Raw genomic sequence first — 20124 nt, forward strand, 5'->3', positions numbered from 1 at the left:
TCAGTTTATTTCTTGTTTATTATTTATGAAGTTTATTTTCAGTTCAGTTAAATGCAAGTACTACTTTATTGTTAATATATAAATTTACAATAACATCCAATAATATCCTAAATCTACAGAGAAATAAACTTAATCAACCCTTTCTGTTCGTTTATAAATGAAAAAGCTAATTAATACTTCCAATACCAGACACTCTCCTTTCAGTAAGAAATTAAAGATAGGATATGAACTCATTATCTTGAAAATATCTAAAGTGGTTTAATATATTACCAAAAAATTAGGGAAGTGTATTTTTTGTTGGTTACTCAATTAATATTTAGGAGGAATACTAAGTATACTAGGAAGTTTACCAATAGATATTAAATCTACTTGAATAGTTCTCAAGGAAACACAAATAAATATAATATTTAATTTTTTTTATTATGAACTCAATGCCAATGTTATTCTGGAATTAAGTAGAGATATTTACAATGTATATCTAAAAGGTACATATAAGACATCTAAACAAGTATAAGTCAAATAACTTTAAAGATTTTTAATAACCTTATTTAATTAAGTACTTCTTATACTAAGACTGTAGATGTTTCTTAAAGTACTAATGAAAAATTATATGTATTACACAACAGTTATTTTGCAATATCAATATTTTGCAGGTATAAAGATCAAACCAGATTTGTTAAGAATAAATGCTTATATACTAATTAATAACAATATGAATATATTTGAAAGAAAAAGTGTGAGGAGTTGTATATAACTAAACAAAAAATATATCTCATATTTGTTGTTTTAAAATAAATAATGTATAATTTCAACATATAATAATTTTTATAACAGTTCTTATTAGTAATAAAACTCTTATATCTAGAGATATTTCTTGATATAATGTTCCAAATAGCTCCTTAGTAGTAAAGATATAGCATTAAGTAACTACAGCTCAATATCCTTATATTAATTCCCTTAATTTCTTAAAAAAAAATAAATATAGTCTGTAATATAAAACCTACTAAATTATAAGTAATATTCACTCAAAAGGAATCATAATAACTTTGTAGGAAAACTCAAATTTATATATCAAGTATCTAAATCTAATTCAATATATAAGCTTTTAACCTAAAATAGTAGTCAAAAAAAGACGGATTTGAGATCGTCCATATTTATTTTCCCGGTAGAAACTGGAACCGGGTAAATACTAACTATTAAGGGCTATTTTTTCCAAGTAGAGGGGGTTAGTTAAGGAACAAACACACACAAGTAGACAAATTCATACTCAACTATTCTATAGAGTACTAGATGTCAAGTCAGCTACAATCTGAAACAAATGACTCTATGCGAGAGAGCTCTCAAGATGAAAGGAGTTGGTTTTCTGGATTATTAGGTACTGCCTTACGAATGATCTTATTTCAAATAGCGATAAGCTATTTTATGGGTAGAAAAAAAGATAAGGTAGCAGTAGAGACATCTGGAGGCGAAGTTTTACCAGTATTACATAACTTCTTCTCTCCTGGAGATAGATTTGACATGTACGCACATATTGTTTTTGGCGAAGATATCTCAAGTATGGAACTTGAAAAGTTGAGTAAAGATCTAATTATGATGGGGAATACTTCAAACTCTTCTAAACTTCTTAATTACAATGTATGGGAACTTGAGGACTTAGAATATACAAGTATGTCAAGTAGTTTAGCAAAAAACGTAACAATAATACCCCCTTTAAAATTATTTGATGAAAAACTAAATATTTCAGCCCACTTAATCATGACTCTTCTTCCACATAAAAACAAGGAACTAATTCCTATGAACCATATTCCATTAGTGAAGTGGATGCCTAAATTATCTCAAGAAGACTCCTTAGTGAATCTACTAGATAATCCCTCCAAAACAACCTTAGATATCAAAAATACATCTGGAAAAACGGATATGATAAAGTATTGGAAAAACTCCATAGATCTAAGGGTTATATTTGACCAGCAAACATACTCAACAAAACAAGCTCATATACCACCACTATCATATATGCAATATAGCATCAACCTAGGAGTATACTTACCTATTGTATACCCATCTGACTTCTGGTGCATTGAGAAGAATTTTGTTGCCCTAAATTCAACCTTGATTGGAAAACCACTAAATTTGACTCTAACTTTTGATACATTTACTTTGTTTAAATATTCTATCCAAAGACAAATGGTAGATTCCTGGGAGTTTCAAAATCATTATGGTCTAGGCCAAAACCAAAGAGACATTTTTATGATTAAGAGAATTTTTCTTGAAACTAATAGATACTATTTGATGTTTAGTTTTGTTTTTTTCGTACTACATTCATCTTTCCAGGTTTTAGCATTTAAGAATGACATTTCATTTTGGCACAATAATGAATCAATGCACGGTCTAAGTGGATTTTCAATTTTTGCTTCCTTTATATCGGAACTCATTATTGGGTTATATTTATTGGATTCAAATGAGACAAGTTGGATTTTACTTGTAGAGATTTTTATTGGAATATCAATTTCAGCTTGGAAAATGTGGAAGGCAAAAATATTTGTTCTTTCCAAAAAATTCCCATATATAAACTTTAAACAGGTATTCAATGATACTTCAGACACAGATAAACACCTAAAAAATTCTGAAACTCTAACCAGACATTACGACTATGTGGCAATAAAATATATGTCAATCATGTTAATACCATGTACATTTGGTTATGCAATTTACTGTCTCAATCACTACAAATACCGTAGCTGGTATTCATTCTTTATATCTGTTCTTGCTGGCACAGTATATACATTTGGCTTTATTATGATGACTCCTCAGCTATATATAAATTATAAATTAAAATCTGTAGATCACTTACCATGGAGATATCTTATATACAAGGCATTAAATACTTTTATTGATGATATCTTTTCTTTCATTATAGATATGCCTTGGATGCATAGATTAGCTTGTTTCAGAGATGATGTTATCTTTATAATTTACATATACCAACGCTGGATTTATTCTGAGGATAAATCACGTGGACATTTGTCTAGAGATAGTGAATTAGTTCAAACTACCAATATAGTAGAAGAAAGAGATGAGAATATGGAGGAAATAGAAGATATAACATCAAGTAAAGAGACTAATCTAAATTATGAGGGTATTAGACTTCGAAATTCCACTAAGAATCAAAATTAGGTAGAATATTAAACATGTAGTAATAGGCTTTAAACTAGAGAAATACTAATTAATAACTAACTCCACTCAGTTCTGTATATTGTTAGTAACATATTAAATGTGGTTATAATAGTTACATTTCAATATGCAGAAGTAGGATTAAAATATACTAAAAATCTCTTTACATAGTGTAGTCTAGACTATTTACTTTTTATCTGGGTTAGTTGATGAGCAGTTGCGGCAATTATCCTCTATAATAGAAGGCATAGGAACACGAGTGGAGAAACTTTATATATCAAATTAATACATGTCAAATTCGCCAGTTCTTTACAAATTCTCATATATACATGACATATTTAACTATGCTACAGCAGTATCTTGGCTTTTAGGCTATTGTAGTTTGTTTTTAAAACTTCATCGTGATCAAAACGCAGCTGGTCTGTCTCTACAAACGCTATGTATGTTGGTACTAACAGAATTAAATCATGTGCTCATCTTAATAGTAATGACAGCTTACTTTAAAGTACCTTTAGGTATTGACTTCTATATATGTGATTGTTCGACAGTATTAATTTCACTAGCTACATTTTCCTATATAATATTCTCTTTCTACGATTCATATGAAGAAGAAAAAGATACCTTTGGATTAAATGTGGCAAGTCGCATCTTTGAAAGTATTATAGGAAAGACAAATAAGAATGATGTATTGGAAAGGAAGATTCATACATTAGCCAAGAGATTTCACTGGATTGTAGCATACTTAATTTCTCTTTTGGCAAGTATCCCCCTTTTCCTCTTCAGAAGATCTCATTTACCTATGTTACTTTCATTCTGGGAGTGTTATATTGATATGCAGCTCACTTTTGCTCTAGTGCCTCAACTTTATATGTTTTACAACAAGAAACCTCGTAAAGTATCATCTCTATTGGCTCACTTTGTTGTGTTTATTTTACTTGCAAGAATCCTAATGCTTCTATACTGGGTAACATATCCTTTATTTAAGTATACAAGTATTCCCGGAAGGAAGTTACATATTACTACTGAATTTCTTAATATAATTATCCTAGCTCATTTCATGTTCTATTTCATACGTGCCAAATTACTTGGACAAAGGGATATTCCTCTTCCTATTTAAATATTTATTAACTTACTATTTACTAATCTATAATGACCTCTAATTCACTAGATGCGTTTGACTTTGTGAATTTATGTTATGGTAAAAATATTTGCAAAACCGTAAACCTAGCCACCGTGCAATGTTGAAATAAATGTCACCAAATCTCCATCTTTCACCTGGTAATTCTCCCCTCCTACAATATCCCAGTCACAGTTATTTACTAATACAATGATTCCAGGCTTTATTTTTACATCACTATCTATGAAGTAATCTTTTCTTGATTCAATAACTGTATCTTTGATGTATGAAATTAATTTTTTCATGGAAAAACTATCTTCTTCAAGCCAGTCTAAATCAAATATTGATTTGTTACCAGTAAGGAGTTCCAAACCTCCGGTAAATTCAAGTCTTACCTTCATGGGCTAAACAAGTAGTAATAGGTTTCTAAGTGATCAACAGTTCTAAGTTTTATTCCTCCAAAATAAAAAAACCAACGAATAGGTACCTCGCGGCAAAATGACCCCGCCTGATACTAGTCAATTGCATGATCCAAATAATGTTATTTAGAGTTAAGGCATAATTAAATATATCTTTAATAAATAAATTACTACTAGATATATAATATAAATACGCCCGTAACATAATAAATTGGGCTGAATTCCTTTGTATATGAACTAAAATGCAATATACTTGTAGTAAAACCAAGTATTACTAGTTAAAAGCCAAGGTATATCTAAAAATTAACGAGAAACTAGAAAGTATGTTGAATGACAACTCCAAATTACATCAATATGATATGAATACTATGATATGTGGTGATAGTAATGAACATATTGTTGATGAGTCTTGTGTAGTACAAAATAATAGAGGCAAGAGTACTTTAAATATAATACCCCTAAATTCAAGGGAATTAAGATTTCAAATGAAACAAGAAGCAAATATTTCTGAAAAATCTTTGTTTACAGTGGATAATAATGATGGTATTGCTAAAAAAGTTATGAATGAATTGATTTGTCCTGTATGCCTTGACCGCTTTTGTTTACCTGTTACAATTCCCTGCGGACATACTTTCTGTAGATACTGCATTACACATGATAAACTTTTAGGAAAAAATTGCCCAGTTTGTAGACAACCCATTGGTTTTAATTTCAGCACTAATACTATACTTCATAGTATTGTCAAGTTATTAAGTCTGCAGAAAAGTAGAAATTTACTTGAACTCAATGAGTATGATTTTTTAAAAGAGAGTATTCTCGTTGGAACTGAAAGACCTAGATGGTGGTATCTAATATTTTGTAAGCCAACTATATCTGTTACATTGTTTGGAAGAATTCTTGCAGATGAAGTTCTTGGAGTAGGTGTTATTTTTGCTGAAGACTTGGCACGATGTATTATTGATAAATTCTCAAGCTTAATCCTTAAGTCTGAAAATAAGGATATATCAAAGTTAATATGGTCAAATGGCATTTACATGATGGGTCCTATTGAGACTCAGATTTTAACACAATGTATTGGTTGCTCACCTCTACCTTTTAAAGATGATCCTGACTATAATAACCCAAATTCATCGGCTATATTTTCTTTAGAGAATCATTCAAACTTTAAAAACTCTATTAAACAATGGGTTGAGCAGTGTATTGCTCAGAAACCAACAATACTGCAAATAGGGCAAAATCACTTTATTAACTCTACCTCTTACCCAATTATAAGAGTTCTTAGTGATAGGATTCACAGAATAGATCCAAAAATATACGATCTTGGATTAATAAGAACTTCTTTACCATGGGACTTAGGTAGGCACTCAAAATCTACCATACAAATACCACATTCTTCAGTAAGTACTAATCACTTGCTAATTGTCAATATTCAAGATCATTTCAAATTCATAAAGACCACTTTTTCTCAACAATTCACGAGCTCAGACTACAATATAGAAGAAACTCATAATAATATTTATTCTAATTACCAAAATAAAGACTGGAATCTTGGGATTATTGACTTAGGAAGTAGCATTGGAACAATGCTAAAAATTCCGCTTAGACACCAGCTACTTTCTGGAGAAGTTATTCATTTAGCAGATCGTATTGAGCTTGTCATAAATGTAAGAAAAGTCAAAGAAGTTACACTTGACATTAAGAATCCCCATAGAAATAATCCTTTAATAAAGAGTGAATGGCCGAAACTGCGTTGGAGCAAGAAACTTGGTTTAGTTATAAATATCGACCACTACTCAGGAGATCACCAGGTTAAATTGGATAAGAATTCTATGACATATTCCAATAATAACAATATTTATGAGCACCTGAAGAGTGATAAAATTCCCGAATATTCACCAATGAAAGACCATATTTTACCCTTATCATTGCAAGAGCTAGATCTGGAGGAAATAGACGAATATCTTGAAATATACATTCCACTAATTGCTAGCGAAAAGCCTCCTTGTGATACTGCTGTAATGCTGGAAAATGGTAAATACTGGTCCGTAATAGTACACCCATATGGAATGGTATTTGGTAGAGGTAGTGTTGGTGCGTTAGGACTAAAAAAAGTTGAAGTTACAGAGAACAATGGTTATATAAGTAGGGAGCACTGTATATTCTACTATAGCCCACAAGATTCTACTATTACAGATCAGAATCGAGCTAGAGTTGATTTCCTAAATAGAGACATAACAAAGTTGTCAAAGTGGCATGTTAAAGATATTTCAACTTTAGGTACATTCTTGAGATTAAAGCCTTTTAGTGACCCATTAAAAATACATCCCGGTATGGTAATTAAGGTAGGACAATGCAAGCTAGAGATAATACCATTTATATTTGGTAATGCCATACCCTTCCTAAGCAGTAATATTTCCGAATTTGTTTCAAACATTCCAATAAGCCCAGGTAACCAAGTTAGTAATTTGGCTAATGGTACATCAAATCAAGCTACTCCAATGCTTAGTCAATCTATATCCGTAACACCTAACAATCTAATATGGCCATATAGTGATGGTATTAATTCTTCGGTTATTTTGCCATCTTTAAATAATTCCACTTTTCCCAATCTAAATATCTCAACTATTTCTCAAATGAATGCTATCACAGCTGCAAATCTCGTAAATGCAGCGACATTAGTAAGTATTCTTAATAGCAGCGAGATAGAACCCGAGTCAGAGACTACAGTAACCAATTCAATAAGTACACCGCCACTGAATACAAGTAGTAATATATCTCTATATGAAAATTTATTCCTCCAAAGAATAAATAGTAATAGGATTAGTTTACAACAGCTGTATAATAGCAATTTGAATCTGGACCAGTTACGTGACGAAGAAATACCTAGTTTTCAACAGGTAATGATAAATCCAACATTAGATAATGATTCTACTACAACCTTAGGAAGAAGACCAAGAATGCCTCGAGTTATACAACAGGGAGGAGATTTATCACTTGAAATAGACAATCAGGAACAGAATAACTTTCAATAGTTAGTTACAAAATTAATGTTAGTCAATTCCTTATTGTTATCAATATATATTATCTATTATTACTTCCTGTTTATCTTCCTTACTCCTCTTTTATTTTCATATCTATATATAAAAAAGCATTAATTTGTCTGGAATTGTTGTAAAAAGCTTCCTAATTCATTCAACTAATGCCTTAGCTATTTTGTATTTCGAAATGTTATAATATTGAGAAGGCTGGTGATCTCGTAGTATCATCGAGATAGGATATGTTTATATCACAATTACTAGTTAACTTGTAAAATTAATTTAATAAGAAACTATTAAACTGGGTAAATGCAGGTATGGCTTATAATAATGGTGCATATAACACATTTTCGTACCATTGAATTAGAAAGATAGAATAATTAAATAAGTGTGATAATAGTTGACATTAGTAAAGATCTCATTTTTAAATATATCAAACTATTTAAATTATTACTTATCTGTAATCAAGATATGATACAGATCACATTTCCTCATAACTTTATTGTGTAAAATGCTAATTCTCACGAATAAAGAAATTGAAAGAAAAAATTCTCAGTAATGTTATGAAAATTAAATTACTTTCATTGGTAATTCGATATATAATTTTCTTTACTAATTGCATTTACAAATTTAAAAGATATTTAGGTATTGTTGATATGTTTGAAATTATTAAAAGTAGTCTTATAAAACAAAAAAAACACAAGTGATTACCTCCTTAACTAGGATATATGATATAATGCTATGAAATAAAAGGTGAATAATAAGTCATTGAACCTCAGTATTTTGAATATCAAGTATTCTTTCAAATAAAGGTTGGAGGGATTTTCTTTCAATGTAATTTTACAATATATTGCATCTTTATGATTGCTAAGGGACAATCATTAATATTGAAGATTCATCTTAAATCCCTTGATATATATTAAAGTATTAATCAAACTACTGATGTCGGGAGTAATTATTGAAATAACAGTTGTAGCTATAGCAGGACAAATAAGATAAAATTCCTTATAACTTTTAATTGAATTTTGCTAAATATAATTCCACATATCTATTCTATTATTGAGTATTTGTTTGCATATTTACCAATAAATTTAACAAATATAAAGGGATTTATAGATATCTTTGCATATTACATATTGTTCTTAATTCCAATATATCTTTAGGAAGACTTTCCAAGTTAGATATCATAGCAGCTTGTACGTTGCGAAGAGCTTTATCAAATTCCCTTACTGCTATCTCAGGACCCAAGTACTTTATAATATCAACCCATTCAGAATGCATTCTAATTGCACATACACTGAATAGCTCAGCTAGGATATTTTTGGAACAATCAGTATATAATTTGGAGAAATTTCTAAGGACCTTACTAGGAGCAACCTTATTTGCTAAACCAGGTATTTTATATGTACAAGGGAGTAATCTAAGATACAAACATACCATAATAGATATACTAATAAGTGCAATTGAGAGTGGATAAGAAACTGGGATTTCTCTAGTTTCAATATCTTCACATTCTATTGCATTAGAATGAGATGATGCAGATTCAGATATCCTTGGAAGTACTAATGGATAACTCTGAATATTTGACTTGCGCATTTCTTCAGTTTCTATACGTTTTGGAGTTGACAAGAGACTGGGGCTTGAGCTCCAAATCTTGTTGCCATAGCTCTTTGGAGTACGATTGCATGGAGTTGTCAGAGCGCTAGTATTCTGTGAGCAAAAAAAAGATGAACTTAGAGTGCTTATTGTTTTTTTCATATTTAGAGCGTTTGAACTCAACCCATCACTTGGATATCTTTGAGATTCCCCCAAAATTTTACGGAAAATTCCTCTGTAATGCTCAGCAAAATATACCATATGTTGTAGAGCCACAAGCCCACCAAAAATAAAGTCATTGTGTGGATTTTCTCCACTAAAACCAAGTAACTTCCAATAGCTAGATACTGAATTAATTTCGGGATTATCAGGATATGAAAGAGCCCAATAATCTCGCAATAGCTGTTCATGAATGGGATTTATAGGATTTACTGGGATAGCACACTTACTTTGTAGTGATTTAATAAGCCTTTTTTGTCTAAATTTACATAAAAAAAAAATGTCAATTTTTTTTGTTGAATGTTGAAATATTTTGCTTAATAATGAATATTTAAAGTTGGAGTACTGCAACGGAATTATTGTTGGAGCCTCTTCATCTTCTTTATTTACTGACTTCTTTACTGTTACCTCAGGGATATATGATACCTGAACTGGGATCCTTACAGTAGTTAAATTAGTTGCTAAACTTGTATCTCTTATTTCCATATTCTCTGACCACTTAACTATTAGGTATGTCTTACATAATACTTTGCATGCAAAGCAGTAAGGTATAAGCGGGTCATGTGGAACTTGTAGCACTAGCGCTCAAACTTAGGTAATTGTAAGTTTTTCGGTACTAAAGTGACTTTTTGTACTCCTATACGCTATGTAATAAGGATATAAATATATTTAGTAACATGGGGTTTCTATATATAAACTAAGCTCTTATAATTATTTTGTTGCTTATAAACTTTAGAAGTTTACATGTTCCTATTGTCCTAATAAAACTCTTGTTTTCTAATATCAGCTAAACTTAATAAATACTATCTATTTATTGAAATTAATTATAGCTTGAGATTTATTTTATATTTATCCCTGAGATTTCATTATTTTTTTATATAATTAAATATCAGAATTGCACAGTAGGTAGCTTTACGTTTTACTGAGAAAGCTACATCTTTTTTTTTCTCCTTTTTTTTTTTTTTTTATATTTGTTGACACACTAATATTGCAAGTTTTAAACTTCTAAACAATATCCATTTTTTTTTGTACACAGGGCTCCTTAGAATTAATCAAGTATTCTGTCATAGAGTAGGCTATATAAGAAAATATGGTTCTAACGACAATTAAAAAGATTGAAATTCCAAAAAGGATTAACCACACACTCATACTTGCCTCGAAAAAAACTGAACCCTGGTTAAAATTTTGAATGCTTATTGGTTCTCCTCTCAATAACATAGTTGATAAATAATCCGCAAAGATTTTGAAACCCCATAGAGAAGTTTTTTGATTTTCTAACCATATATCGTAAGTTATTGTATTGGACAAGTATATTAGGCAAAAAAGGACAAAAATAACAAGAATTGTAAGTATATCAAAACACATCCTTATATATGTGTATATTGTATAAATATACATAAATTTACTGTCTGAATAATAGATAGAATATAGTCCCACCAAACCAAATATTGTAGATATAAGAGCAAATAATATTACTGGAATACCACTTCTTAGTCCAAATATAAAAGCTATTACAATATGGCAAGCAGTTAGGAAATCGATTAGACATACAACGTAGAATGCATATTGAAGAGAGAATGGTAGAGGTGGTAAGCACAGGCAAAAATTCTGAGTGCTAACCACTACAATATTGCCCATGGTAGCTTACACGTAATATCTAAAAAATAAAGTTTTATTATTTTTTCTATCTTCTTAACCTACAAATAAGCTATTTCTATTGGCTGTAAATGGGGTGTAAAAGTGGTGTGATATTGTCTTATTGCACACAGTTATCTATAAATCACTAATTATAATCAGTAATAGAAATATATATAAGAATATTAGTAAAAAATTATATTACTACTAGCAACCTTTAGATAAGCCTTCTAAAGTTTTTTTTAAACTATTCCTACAGTGTTTTCTGAGTTAATGGCGCATACTGATTTAACTTTGATGGGACATTTAGAATATTTAAGCTTAAATACTATCAAGTAACTACATAGAAACAGAGTCTTCTATAAGGAAGATGGATGGTAGTACAACTAATCTAGTAGTGTCAAATCTCACTGATACAGTTAGTTTTTGTGCGAAACGTAGAAAGGTTATTCGCAAGACAGAAATTGACTATGAACCTCTGAATAAATGGTGGGAAAGACCAGCTAAAGATGAATCAAGCATTCAGTGGGATTATTTGGAACACAATGGTGTGATGTTTGCACCTCCGTATCAAGCACACAAAGTACCACTTATTTATGATGGGAAAGAGATTGAGCTACCAAATGAATCGGAGGAGATCGCAACTTATTGGGCTCAAATTTTAGATACTGAATGGTCTTCCAAAGAAAAGTTTGTAAAGAATGCTAAGGAAGCCTTCATTAACTCAATTCCCAAAGGTCATATTTTGTACAAAAATTGTAATTGGGATAAATGTGATTTTTCTTTAATAAAAGAGTACTTTGATGAGGAGAAGGAGCGCAAAAAGAGTATGAATAAAGAACAAAAGGAACAACAGAAGAGAATAAAGAATGAAAGTGAATCACCATATATTTATGCATTAGTTGATTGGATAAAAGAAAAAGTTGGTAATTTTAGAATAGAACCTCCAGGGCTTTTTAGAGGACGTGGAGAACATCCCAAGTCTGGAATGCTTAAAAAAAGAATATTTTCCGAAGAAGTAACATTAAATGTTGCCGAAGATGCTCCGGTACCAAAAGTTGATTCAAGCATAATTGGACATGCTTGGAAAGATGTTTTTCACGATAGTAATGTAACTTGGTTAGCATATTATAAGGACAGTATTAATAATCAGTTTAAGTACATTTTTTTATCGGCATCAAGTGGATTTAAGGGGATGAGTGATTATAACAAATATGAGAAGGCAAGAAAACTCAAGAATTTTATCCATGATATACGTGATGACTATAACAAAAAGATGAAAAGTAATGATATTATTCACAGACAATTAGGAACTGCTACTTATTTGATAGACTTTTTAGCTTTAAGAGTAGGAGGAGAAAAGGATATTGAGGAAGAAGCAGATACTGTAGGCTGTTGTTCTTTGAGAGTAGAACATATTTCCTTTAATGAAGACAACAAGTCAATAACATTGGATTTTTTGGGTAAGGACTCTATTAGATATTTCAATACTGTCTGCATTGATGCAGCAGCTTTTTACAATTTAATGCTGTTCTGCAAGAACAAGGAAAAACATGAAAATGTTTTTGATCAAATAAATATGAGTTCTTTAAACCAATATTTAAAGTCTATAATGCCGGAACTTTCTGCTAAAGTATTCCGTACATTCAATGCTTCAATTACTTTAGAAAGAGAACTTCTAAAACTTAGAAGTTTGACTAATTTCAGTAATCAAACTACAAAGTCCAACCTTGACTTAGTTAAGAATGAATTTGGAATAAAGAGTGATGATATAAAACAAGATGATCTATTAAGCTCAAATTTGAACAATATTGTAGATATTACAAATGTAAATGATATTTTACGTTTTTATAATGACGCAAATAGAGAAGTTGCTATTTTATGTAATCATCAAAGATCTATCCCAAAACAGCATGAATCTTCTATGGAAAAGCTCTTGAAACAACAATTGGAGCTTCAAGAAGATCTGAAAATATGTGAGATATATTTAAGATTGTTGAAAAAGAATCCTAACAAGTCAATTACATTAAAAGATCTTCCAAAATTATCTACTGAAACTTCTTTCAATGGAAAACCACGCAAATTTCCTATAAACTTGAGTTCAAACTCAGAAATTATCCAGAAGAAGCTGGATTCCATAAAAACAAAATTATCTAATCTGGAATTAAAGATAAAAATAAAGGATGATAATAAGACAGTATCTCTAAATACTTCGAAGTTAAATTATATGGACCCGAGGATATCTGTAGCATTTTGTAAAAAATATGAATTACCAATTGACAAAGTATTCAATAGGAGTCTCCGAACAAAGTTCCCTTGGGCTATGTATACTAGATCTGATTTTTCATTTTAGTAAACTGGCAAAGTTCGATAGTAATTTCCTAGCAGCATCTATACAATCTAATCACTTAGATTTTGTTATTACAATTTGTAATTGTAATTTAATTGAGTGATAACTCTTAGAAGTAGTGATTATTCAATCCACTTAATCAAATTATAACTTATATTTACTACTTAAACAAGAACTATCAATTTCAATAAAATAGGATAGATCAACAATTACCAATAGTTTATTTTACTTTTTGCCGTATTCTATGTTCTGCGTCGCTTTTACATGTGTTAAGCGAACTGTTCTACCAACATTTAAATTAAAATCCTTCCATAATGTAATTTAACATAAATCATCACATTTCTTGGGTATAATTAAATATTTCGTTATTTCTCTTCAATATTTAAGTATAAATCACTGATATTTGTAAATTTTCCGTCTATTTCAGTATGAGATCTCTAAAATACTAAATTTGTTTATTTTCTTCATAAATAGATTTATATATAATACTTATTAATCAATATCATATTGTTCACTTAACAATTCTAAGTTGTAGCTATTGTTTTCGGAACTCCGACTATCACTCAAAGATGAAATATTAGTATATTTTTCTCCCTCAGTAACTTTATCCTCACTATTCAAGTTTTTGATTTTATTTTGATGTGCTAAGAGACTCTGGATTTGTTCACAGATATATTCCTGTTTACCAAGTAAAGTTACTTGATTAATCAGTGAGCTACTGACAATATCTCCCCATATCATATCCATACTATTTCCACCACTAAAGTGGTGGCTCAGTAAAGTTGTTATTAGATCACCTGGGCAAATAGTTTGAACCCCCTTTATATTATTTTGTAGCATTTTGGAAAAAAAACTATTTAGTAAATTACTGGTTTTAGGACCAACAACAATCCACATTGAAGGACGGCATTGTGCTGTTAGTGTAAATTGACGACGAGTAGCAAACTCAAAAAATTGCTGCAGTGCTCCTTGAGTAATAAAAAGTTCCGAGTGAATTGGATCTTTTTCAATAGGTATCTTTACAATTCTAATTGACTTGAGACAGTGTCTTAAAATAGGAAGTAGAAGTAGAGCTGAAAAGTTCTCATCTAGTATATATTTTTGTTTTTTATCTCTTGAAATAAATAAATTTGTAAGTAAATCCTTACTTTCAGAAAGTGAATTCAAGTTTAAATTTGACTCTAAATTACCTTGAATATATTGCTTAAATAAAAGTGAATGTGTTAGTAAATCGACTAAAATGATATCTCTGCCAGTTATACAACTTTTTATTTGAGTTGGACCTTCTATATAACTTTTGTAGTTTGTCTTCTGAAAAAGTTCAAGGTTAGTTTTACTATCATAGTTGATAATTTCCTCAGATTCCAGTACGTGAATAAATCGGTTAATAGTAAATTGATCCTCATTATGAGTATATAAAGTACTTTTTGATTGATTTATTACTTCGAAAGTATCCCGAACTTCAAATTGAAGAGATATTGGAGTTTTAACAAGAATATTATCCATTACCAAAATAAGTTGGAATATATCAATGGCCATACACTTTTTATCTTTAGCTATCGTAGACGCTAGGGTCTCTTCAATTTGGAAGTTAATCAAAGAAGGTTCTGAATTCAATTTATTTAAAAACAAATTTGGTTGCAGAGTACTTACAATACCCAGTCTCAGGTTAATCCCAATATCTAATTTAAAATCTGATGTAAAAAGTAATGAAATATTATGATTTAATATTGGACTTGCAGCCTTCAATACAGATAATAAAAAACCTGCCATCTGCAAACCCTCTGGGATAACTGGGTACATTGTTGGTCTGTAGATAGTTCTCTCAGAGCAAAACATCAATTGTAGCCAGAAAAGTAATACATTGGGAACTTCATAAAAGTAACAACTTCCACAAGTTACAAAAAAGTTACAACACCAAGTTGTAGTACCTATAAATTGATCTACTTCAGCTATAATCTTCGGAATATGATAGCTGCCAATTATGTGGAATACATTACACATTTTAATTAAATGCTCTATTGCAAAATTATTCTCTACAAAGGAATCTCCTTGTCCACCAGAGTCATCCAAATTTGTTTTTAAACTTTTTACTCCAGAAATATGTAAATCTATATATTCAGAGTTGTGGGAATTTTCTTGTATAGTTGTTTCTGTCATTATTTCAAAGCTTTCAGTTTTTCTTTCGTCTATAAAGCTTGTAAAATCATCTTCAAATAGTTTCTGCAAATACCAAATATCGGTTTGGCTATCTTCAATTTTAATTTTTTCAAAAATATGACGGAATTTCGAATATGACTCCTCAGAATCTATATTCTCTGAATTATTTCTACAGTGATCTTTTAAAGTAGTATCCGACGTAAATATATGATTTACAGACGAATTTGTCCTAGAACAATTAATTCTACTTGGTATACTCTTAGAAATAGTAAAAAATGGACTCCATCTTTTAATAATATTAGTACTTAAAATCAAGTGATATATTAGAGGTAAGTTATTTTGATCTCTCAAAAATGCTAAGCATCCAACAATATCATGTATTCCCTGAAGGTAGTCACAGTTAAAATACTCACAAACTAGTATAACAACAGTAACTACACGATCAATGAAGGACAAGTTATTTAAAAAAGGGTGTGGATTTAAATCAAGTACCTCAAAATCATCAAACTTCTTGCTTCCCCCTCCAGCAATTACATTTATATCACTTGTGCCAAAGAAGTCATCAGGAATGCTAGGAAATTCCATTAATGCTTGATTAGTCTGTATGTAAGGACGAAATCTTAGCACATCCTCCCTTATAAGCTGGTACTGTGGGTTCTCATGCTCAATATGATATACAAGAGTTTTCTTAAGATCGAATGTCTCCTCCTCACAGTGTAAATACTTGTGCATAAATATTTCCATTTGATATACTTCATGTTTCTCGATATTGTTTATTATACACCATGTTCTGTAGTTAAACCAAATATTCTGATCACTGTTTTTCCCTTTGTACTTTACAGGATATACATCAGAGAAACCAGGATCTAAACAAGTCCCAGTATCAGTTACACCAGAAATATCTTCTTTTTTAGTTTCTAAATAGTGCTTTATTTGTTTAAGATCATTATTCATTGTTAACTATCCTTTTTTACTTCCAGGTTATCTCCTTGATATATGTGTTTGTTGAACTAAATATTGAAATCACGTCTTCAAATTTAGAATTTGAGACAATAATAAAAATAATCAAATAAAATATCTCTATCATAAAAGTAATAACTTTCGCTGGCTAATATACTGAGTTAGCTTTTTAGGAAAAAAACTTCATGTTTTACTGCCACTTTTATTATCTAAGGTAATACATGATCACAATCTCCCCGCTTAAGGATAGAAACTATAGGATTCTTGCAACGAGAAAACAGCTAACGTCTGCATTACAAAACCTGTTTACTACTTACATCTTAATTGAATGAGGGTTTAGATTATATATATGACAGCTCTATATTTTTGGTTATGATGCATAATAAACTTTCAATTTTAACTTTTTTTTTTGGGTTCTTGGTCAACAAGGCATTTGGTTTTGCAAATATTTTATCCGGTGCTTTCTTAGCTACTTACTCTATTATCCACACAATACAAGGTATGTATGTGAACATTCATCACCTTAGTAACTCATTTGACTTGTCATTACAAGCTTATCAATCAACCCATCTTTATAATCCCGAACTTGGCACTGAACATCTTATTCCGAACCTTCCAGAGTCAACATATCATGGTCTTATGCATCCATCAGTAATGTATCTACATCCAACACTACCTCATCAACATCATATTGACTCATTTATGCACCATATGCATGGTAGTTCTGATCATTTCAACTATAATATGGACTTAAAGAGTCATCACCACCAAAACCTTGAAATTAACGGGAATAACCATTACCAACATGACGGACATTTAGGGATTTATCATGGGATGTCGAGTTCTATTAATAATGGTCCTCTTAGTAGTAGTGAATTTCATAGGAACATATTTCACAATGTCCACTCTGATACTGGCACTAATGTGGATAGCGTATCCATATCTGATACTCCAAATATGGCTAATCCAATTTCACATAACTCTATAATAAATAATTATGTAGCATCTATCTTATCGAAAAACGATTTACATAATATAATCTCTAGTGATTATACTCACTCATTAATTGTACATAATGGGCAATCTTTACTAGATAATGGTGCTAATTCAGGTATGGAAGCAGCAACAGCAACAGCAACAGCTAATTCTAATCCGGGAAACCAGCCCAATCAATCTATGGAGTTTATAGGAGTATTTAACTATGTTACCCCATTTATATTTTTGACATCTGGGATAACGTCTCTTAGTATTGGACTACTAACTCTACATACTAAAAAAAGTAGAAAAAGAAAGCTTTATTTGGTAAGATAAGACTGTCAATATACTAGAATAACTAGTAACTTAATTTAAACTTTCCGAGTTTATCTAACGACTGTTTTTTTTTTTTTTTAATAAATCCACAATAAATATGTACTTCTTTTCCTTTTATTATCTATTCAAGGAAAATATGCAAGTTCTTTAAAACTAATATTCCTTTTAAACTAATAAATATTTCCTCTATAAGTAAAACACTGGATTATTCAGTTATCTAAACTGCAACACAAGAATGTTGTCTCACCATTTCTATCTTGCTTGTTTAGGTTCTTGTTTAAATGAGTCTCAGAGAGATTTTCTAAAGTTAGACATTTTGTGAACTATATCCTAAATTAAAAAATAATTGTACTTGTACAAAACGAGTAGCAAATAGAAAATTACTGGGATTTATGAGTATTATCTAGATATCTTTAATTTCTTGCTAGTATTTAAAGTACGATTTAATTTCAATAAGAACAAAGTTTGATATACATAGCATGAATTTTAACTCTTGAGAATACAGACAAATAAGTTTCTTTAGTTGCTTAGGTACTAATTTTATTAGCAATTTTTGTTCAACAAGAATGTTAGAGTTAGTATTGAGAGTCTCAACATCTTTATAACTGCAGTATACTCAAATATTTCTGAAACTTCATGCACTAAATTAGACAGTTATCTTATTTGAATTTATAGCCTCTCATTTCATATATATTGGGAATTATACACTATCCATTATCACAAAATGAATTATTATAAATAGTGGTCTTATCACAGAGACAAGCTATATGATTGCAATAACACTCCTCATTAAATATTATTAGGAATTGTGTAAAAAAAAATAATAGTGCTAATAGAGAATAATGAAAAATTGCTTTTTAATTTACAGAGATTTACCTGTCACAAGTTTTGATTTAGTAGGTTAGAAACACTTGAATAACGGAATACATTAAGAGCACAAGAAAAAAGATTAAGTAATAATCTGACAGTTTACTCAGAAATTTTATGTTTACAATGCTACTAAATTTCGGTAATAGATAATCTTGCATTACACAGTTCCCTGTTTAAAAATATTGTTTGTATTAGTCTTCACTTTTTGCTTGGACTTGGGTATTAATAACACGTTTGTCAAGAAAGTTTGGAGAGATAAATATAACTTACTGATTAGAAATAATCATAAATTAAATAACTAAGTTAGATACTTTTTCAGGTATCTCAACTTAAGGCTTTATATACAATAAAGTATTATCTATACAGCTCTTATACTTGACTGCACTTAGAGAAAACTATTAGCGCTAACTTTTTTTTTTCTTATCTCCACTACAAATTTCAAAACATCAAAGTAATATTAAGACAAATAACTCGTTATAAAAGTTAATATATCCTAGGTATATTGGCTGATATATATTAGTTATAATGCATATAAATTTATTGTGGTTCCTATGTATTACCATTTTACCTGGGGCAATCCTATGCATACCAACTATCTTACCTCATGCAATATCAAGTAGTCTAGGTCATTTAGCATCTAATGCGATCAATAAACATGCCAATACAATAGCCCATAGTGCAGTACTAAGCCATACTGCGAATATAATATCATCTCATGCTGCAAAGGCTATAGTAGTTCATGCTTCTCATACTCCAGTCCAACATATTCAAAATCCTACTAGTATTCATTCAAACAACATTATTCAATCTCATTCAACTAATGTGGCACATTCAGCTAATGTAGCTAATTTTGGGAGTCATCTAGTTCCAAGTACCCACCAGAATCATCTTGCAGCATCAAGCTCTCATGGATCTATATCACATGGTACAGGGGATTCAACAAAATTTACCTTAATACACCATAGCCTACAATACAATGCACATCATCCACTATCATATACTTTTGCAGAATCTACATCCGGAAAAGGAATCTCTACATTAGATAAAACTCCCTCTACATCTACCGTTCCAAATATAAAACCTGATTCTATATTGGCAGCAAATATTATATCTGTAGTGCTGACAGGTATACAGATCGCTATTTCAGTTACAGGAATTAGTTTCACAATTTATCATACTACCAAAAGTCGCAGAAGCAGGAAGCCATATTATGTTAGATAAACTTCTCAACTTGTATAGATATATAGTTTACTGTTGTACTGCACTTGGAATTACTGATGT

The 20124-nt window shown here is 30.3% G+C and overlaps 9 protein-coding genes across 9 annotated transcripts; 6 read left to right on the forward strand and 3 right to left on the reverse strand.

Annotated features, from left to right (window-relative positions):
- Window positions 1-1290: 1290 nt before the first annotated feature.
- Window positions 1291-3174, forward strand: cand_020070 (CLPTM1 family protein; the record flags this gene model as incomplete). The annotated part of the gene is made up of 1 exon (XM_067212237.1): window positions 1291-3174. The coding sequence occupies one exon, from the start codon at window positions 1291-1293 to the stop codon at window positions 3172-3174; it is 1884 nt and encodes a 627-aa protein (XP_067069143.1).
- A 286-nt stretch (window positions 3175-3460) lies between these two features.
- On the forward strand, window positions 3461-4288 carry cand_020080 (uncharacterized protein; the record flags this gene model as incomplete). The annotated part of the gene is made up of 1 exon (XM_067212238.1): window positions 3461-4288. The coding sequence occupies one exon, from the start codon at window positions 3461-3463 to the stop codon at window positions 4286-4288; it is 828 nt and encodes a 275-aa protein (XP_067069144.1).
- Window positions 4289-4395: 107 nt separating this feature from the next.
- On the reverse strand, window positions 4396-4689 carry cand_020090 (uncharacterized protein; the record flags this gene model as incomplete). The annotated part of the gene is made up of 1 exon (XM_067212239.1): window positions 4396-4689. One exon carries the CDS (start codon window positions 4687-4689, stop codon window positions 4396-4398), a length of 294 nt encoding a protein of 97 aa, XP_067069145.1.
- A 341-nt stretch (window positions 4690-5030) lies between these two features.
- Window positions 5031-7739, forward strand: cand_020100 (FHA domain-containing protein; the record flags this gene model as incomplete). Its single annotated transcript, XM_067212240.1, has 1 exon — window positions 5031-7739. The coding sequence occupies one exon, from the start codon at window positions 5031-5033 to the stop codon at window positions 7737-7739; it is 2709 nt and encodes a 902-aa protein (XP_067069146.1).
- Window positions 7740-8852: 1113 nt separating this feature from the next.
- On the reverse strand, window positions 8853-10043 carry cand_020110 (ELMO CED-12 family protein; the record flags this gene model as incomplete). The annotated part of the gene is made up of 1 exon (XM_067212241.1): window positions 8853-10043. One exon carries the CDS (start codon window positions 10041-10043, stop codon window positions 8853-8855), a length of 1191 nt encoding a protein of 396 aa, XP_067069147.1.
- A 1519-nt stretch (window positions 10044-11562) lies between these two features.
- On the forward strand, window positions 11563-13545 carry cand_020120 (DNA topoisomerase I; the record flags this gene model as incomplete). Its single annotated transcript, XM_067212242.1, has 1 exon — window positions 11563-13545. The coding sequence occupies one exon, from the start codon at window positions 11563-11565 to the stop codon at window positions 13543-13545; it is 1983 nt and encodes a 660-aa protein (XP_067069148.1).
- A 489-nt stretch (window positions 13546-14034) lies between these two features.
- On the reverse strand, window positions 14035-16656 carry cand_020130 (uncharacterized protein; the record flags this gene model as incomplete). The annotated part of the gene is made up of 1 exon (XM_067212243.1): window positions 14035-16656. The coding sequence occupies one exon, from the start codon at window positions 16654-16656 to the stop codon at window positions 14035-14037; it is 2622 nt and encodes an 873-aa protein (XP_067069149.1).
- Window positions 16657-17037: 381 nt separating this feature from the next.
- cand_020140 (uncharacterized protein) lies at window positions 17038-17973 on the forward strand (the record flags this gene model as incomplete). Its single annotated transcript, XM_067212244.1, has 1 exon — window positions 17038-17973. The coding sequence occupies one exon, from the start codon at window positions 17038-17040 to the stop codon at window positions 17971-17973; it is 936 nt and encodes a 311-aa protein (XP_067069150.1).
- A 1395-nt stretch (window positions 17974-19368) lies between these two features.
- On the forward strand, window positions 19369-20064 carry cand_020150 (uncharacterized protein; the record flags this gene model as incomplete). Its single annotated transcript, XM_067212245.1, has 1 exon — window positions 19369-20064. One exon carries the CDS (start codon window positions 19369-19371, stop codon window positions 20062-20064), a length of 696 nt encoding a protein of 231 aa, XP_067069151.1.
- Between the last annotated feature and the right edge of the window lie 60 nt (window positions 20065-20124).

The sequence above is a fragment of the Cryptosporidium andersoni genome, assembly GCF_001865355.1.
Source record: "Cryptosporidium andersoni isolate 30847 chromosome Unknown contig_18, whole genome shotgun sequence".
NCBI lineage: Eukaryota > Apicomplexa > Conoidasida > Eucoccidiorida > Cryptosporidiidae > Cryptosporidium > Cryptosporidium andersoni.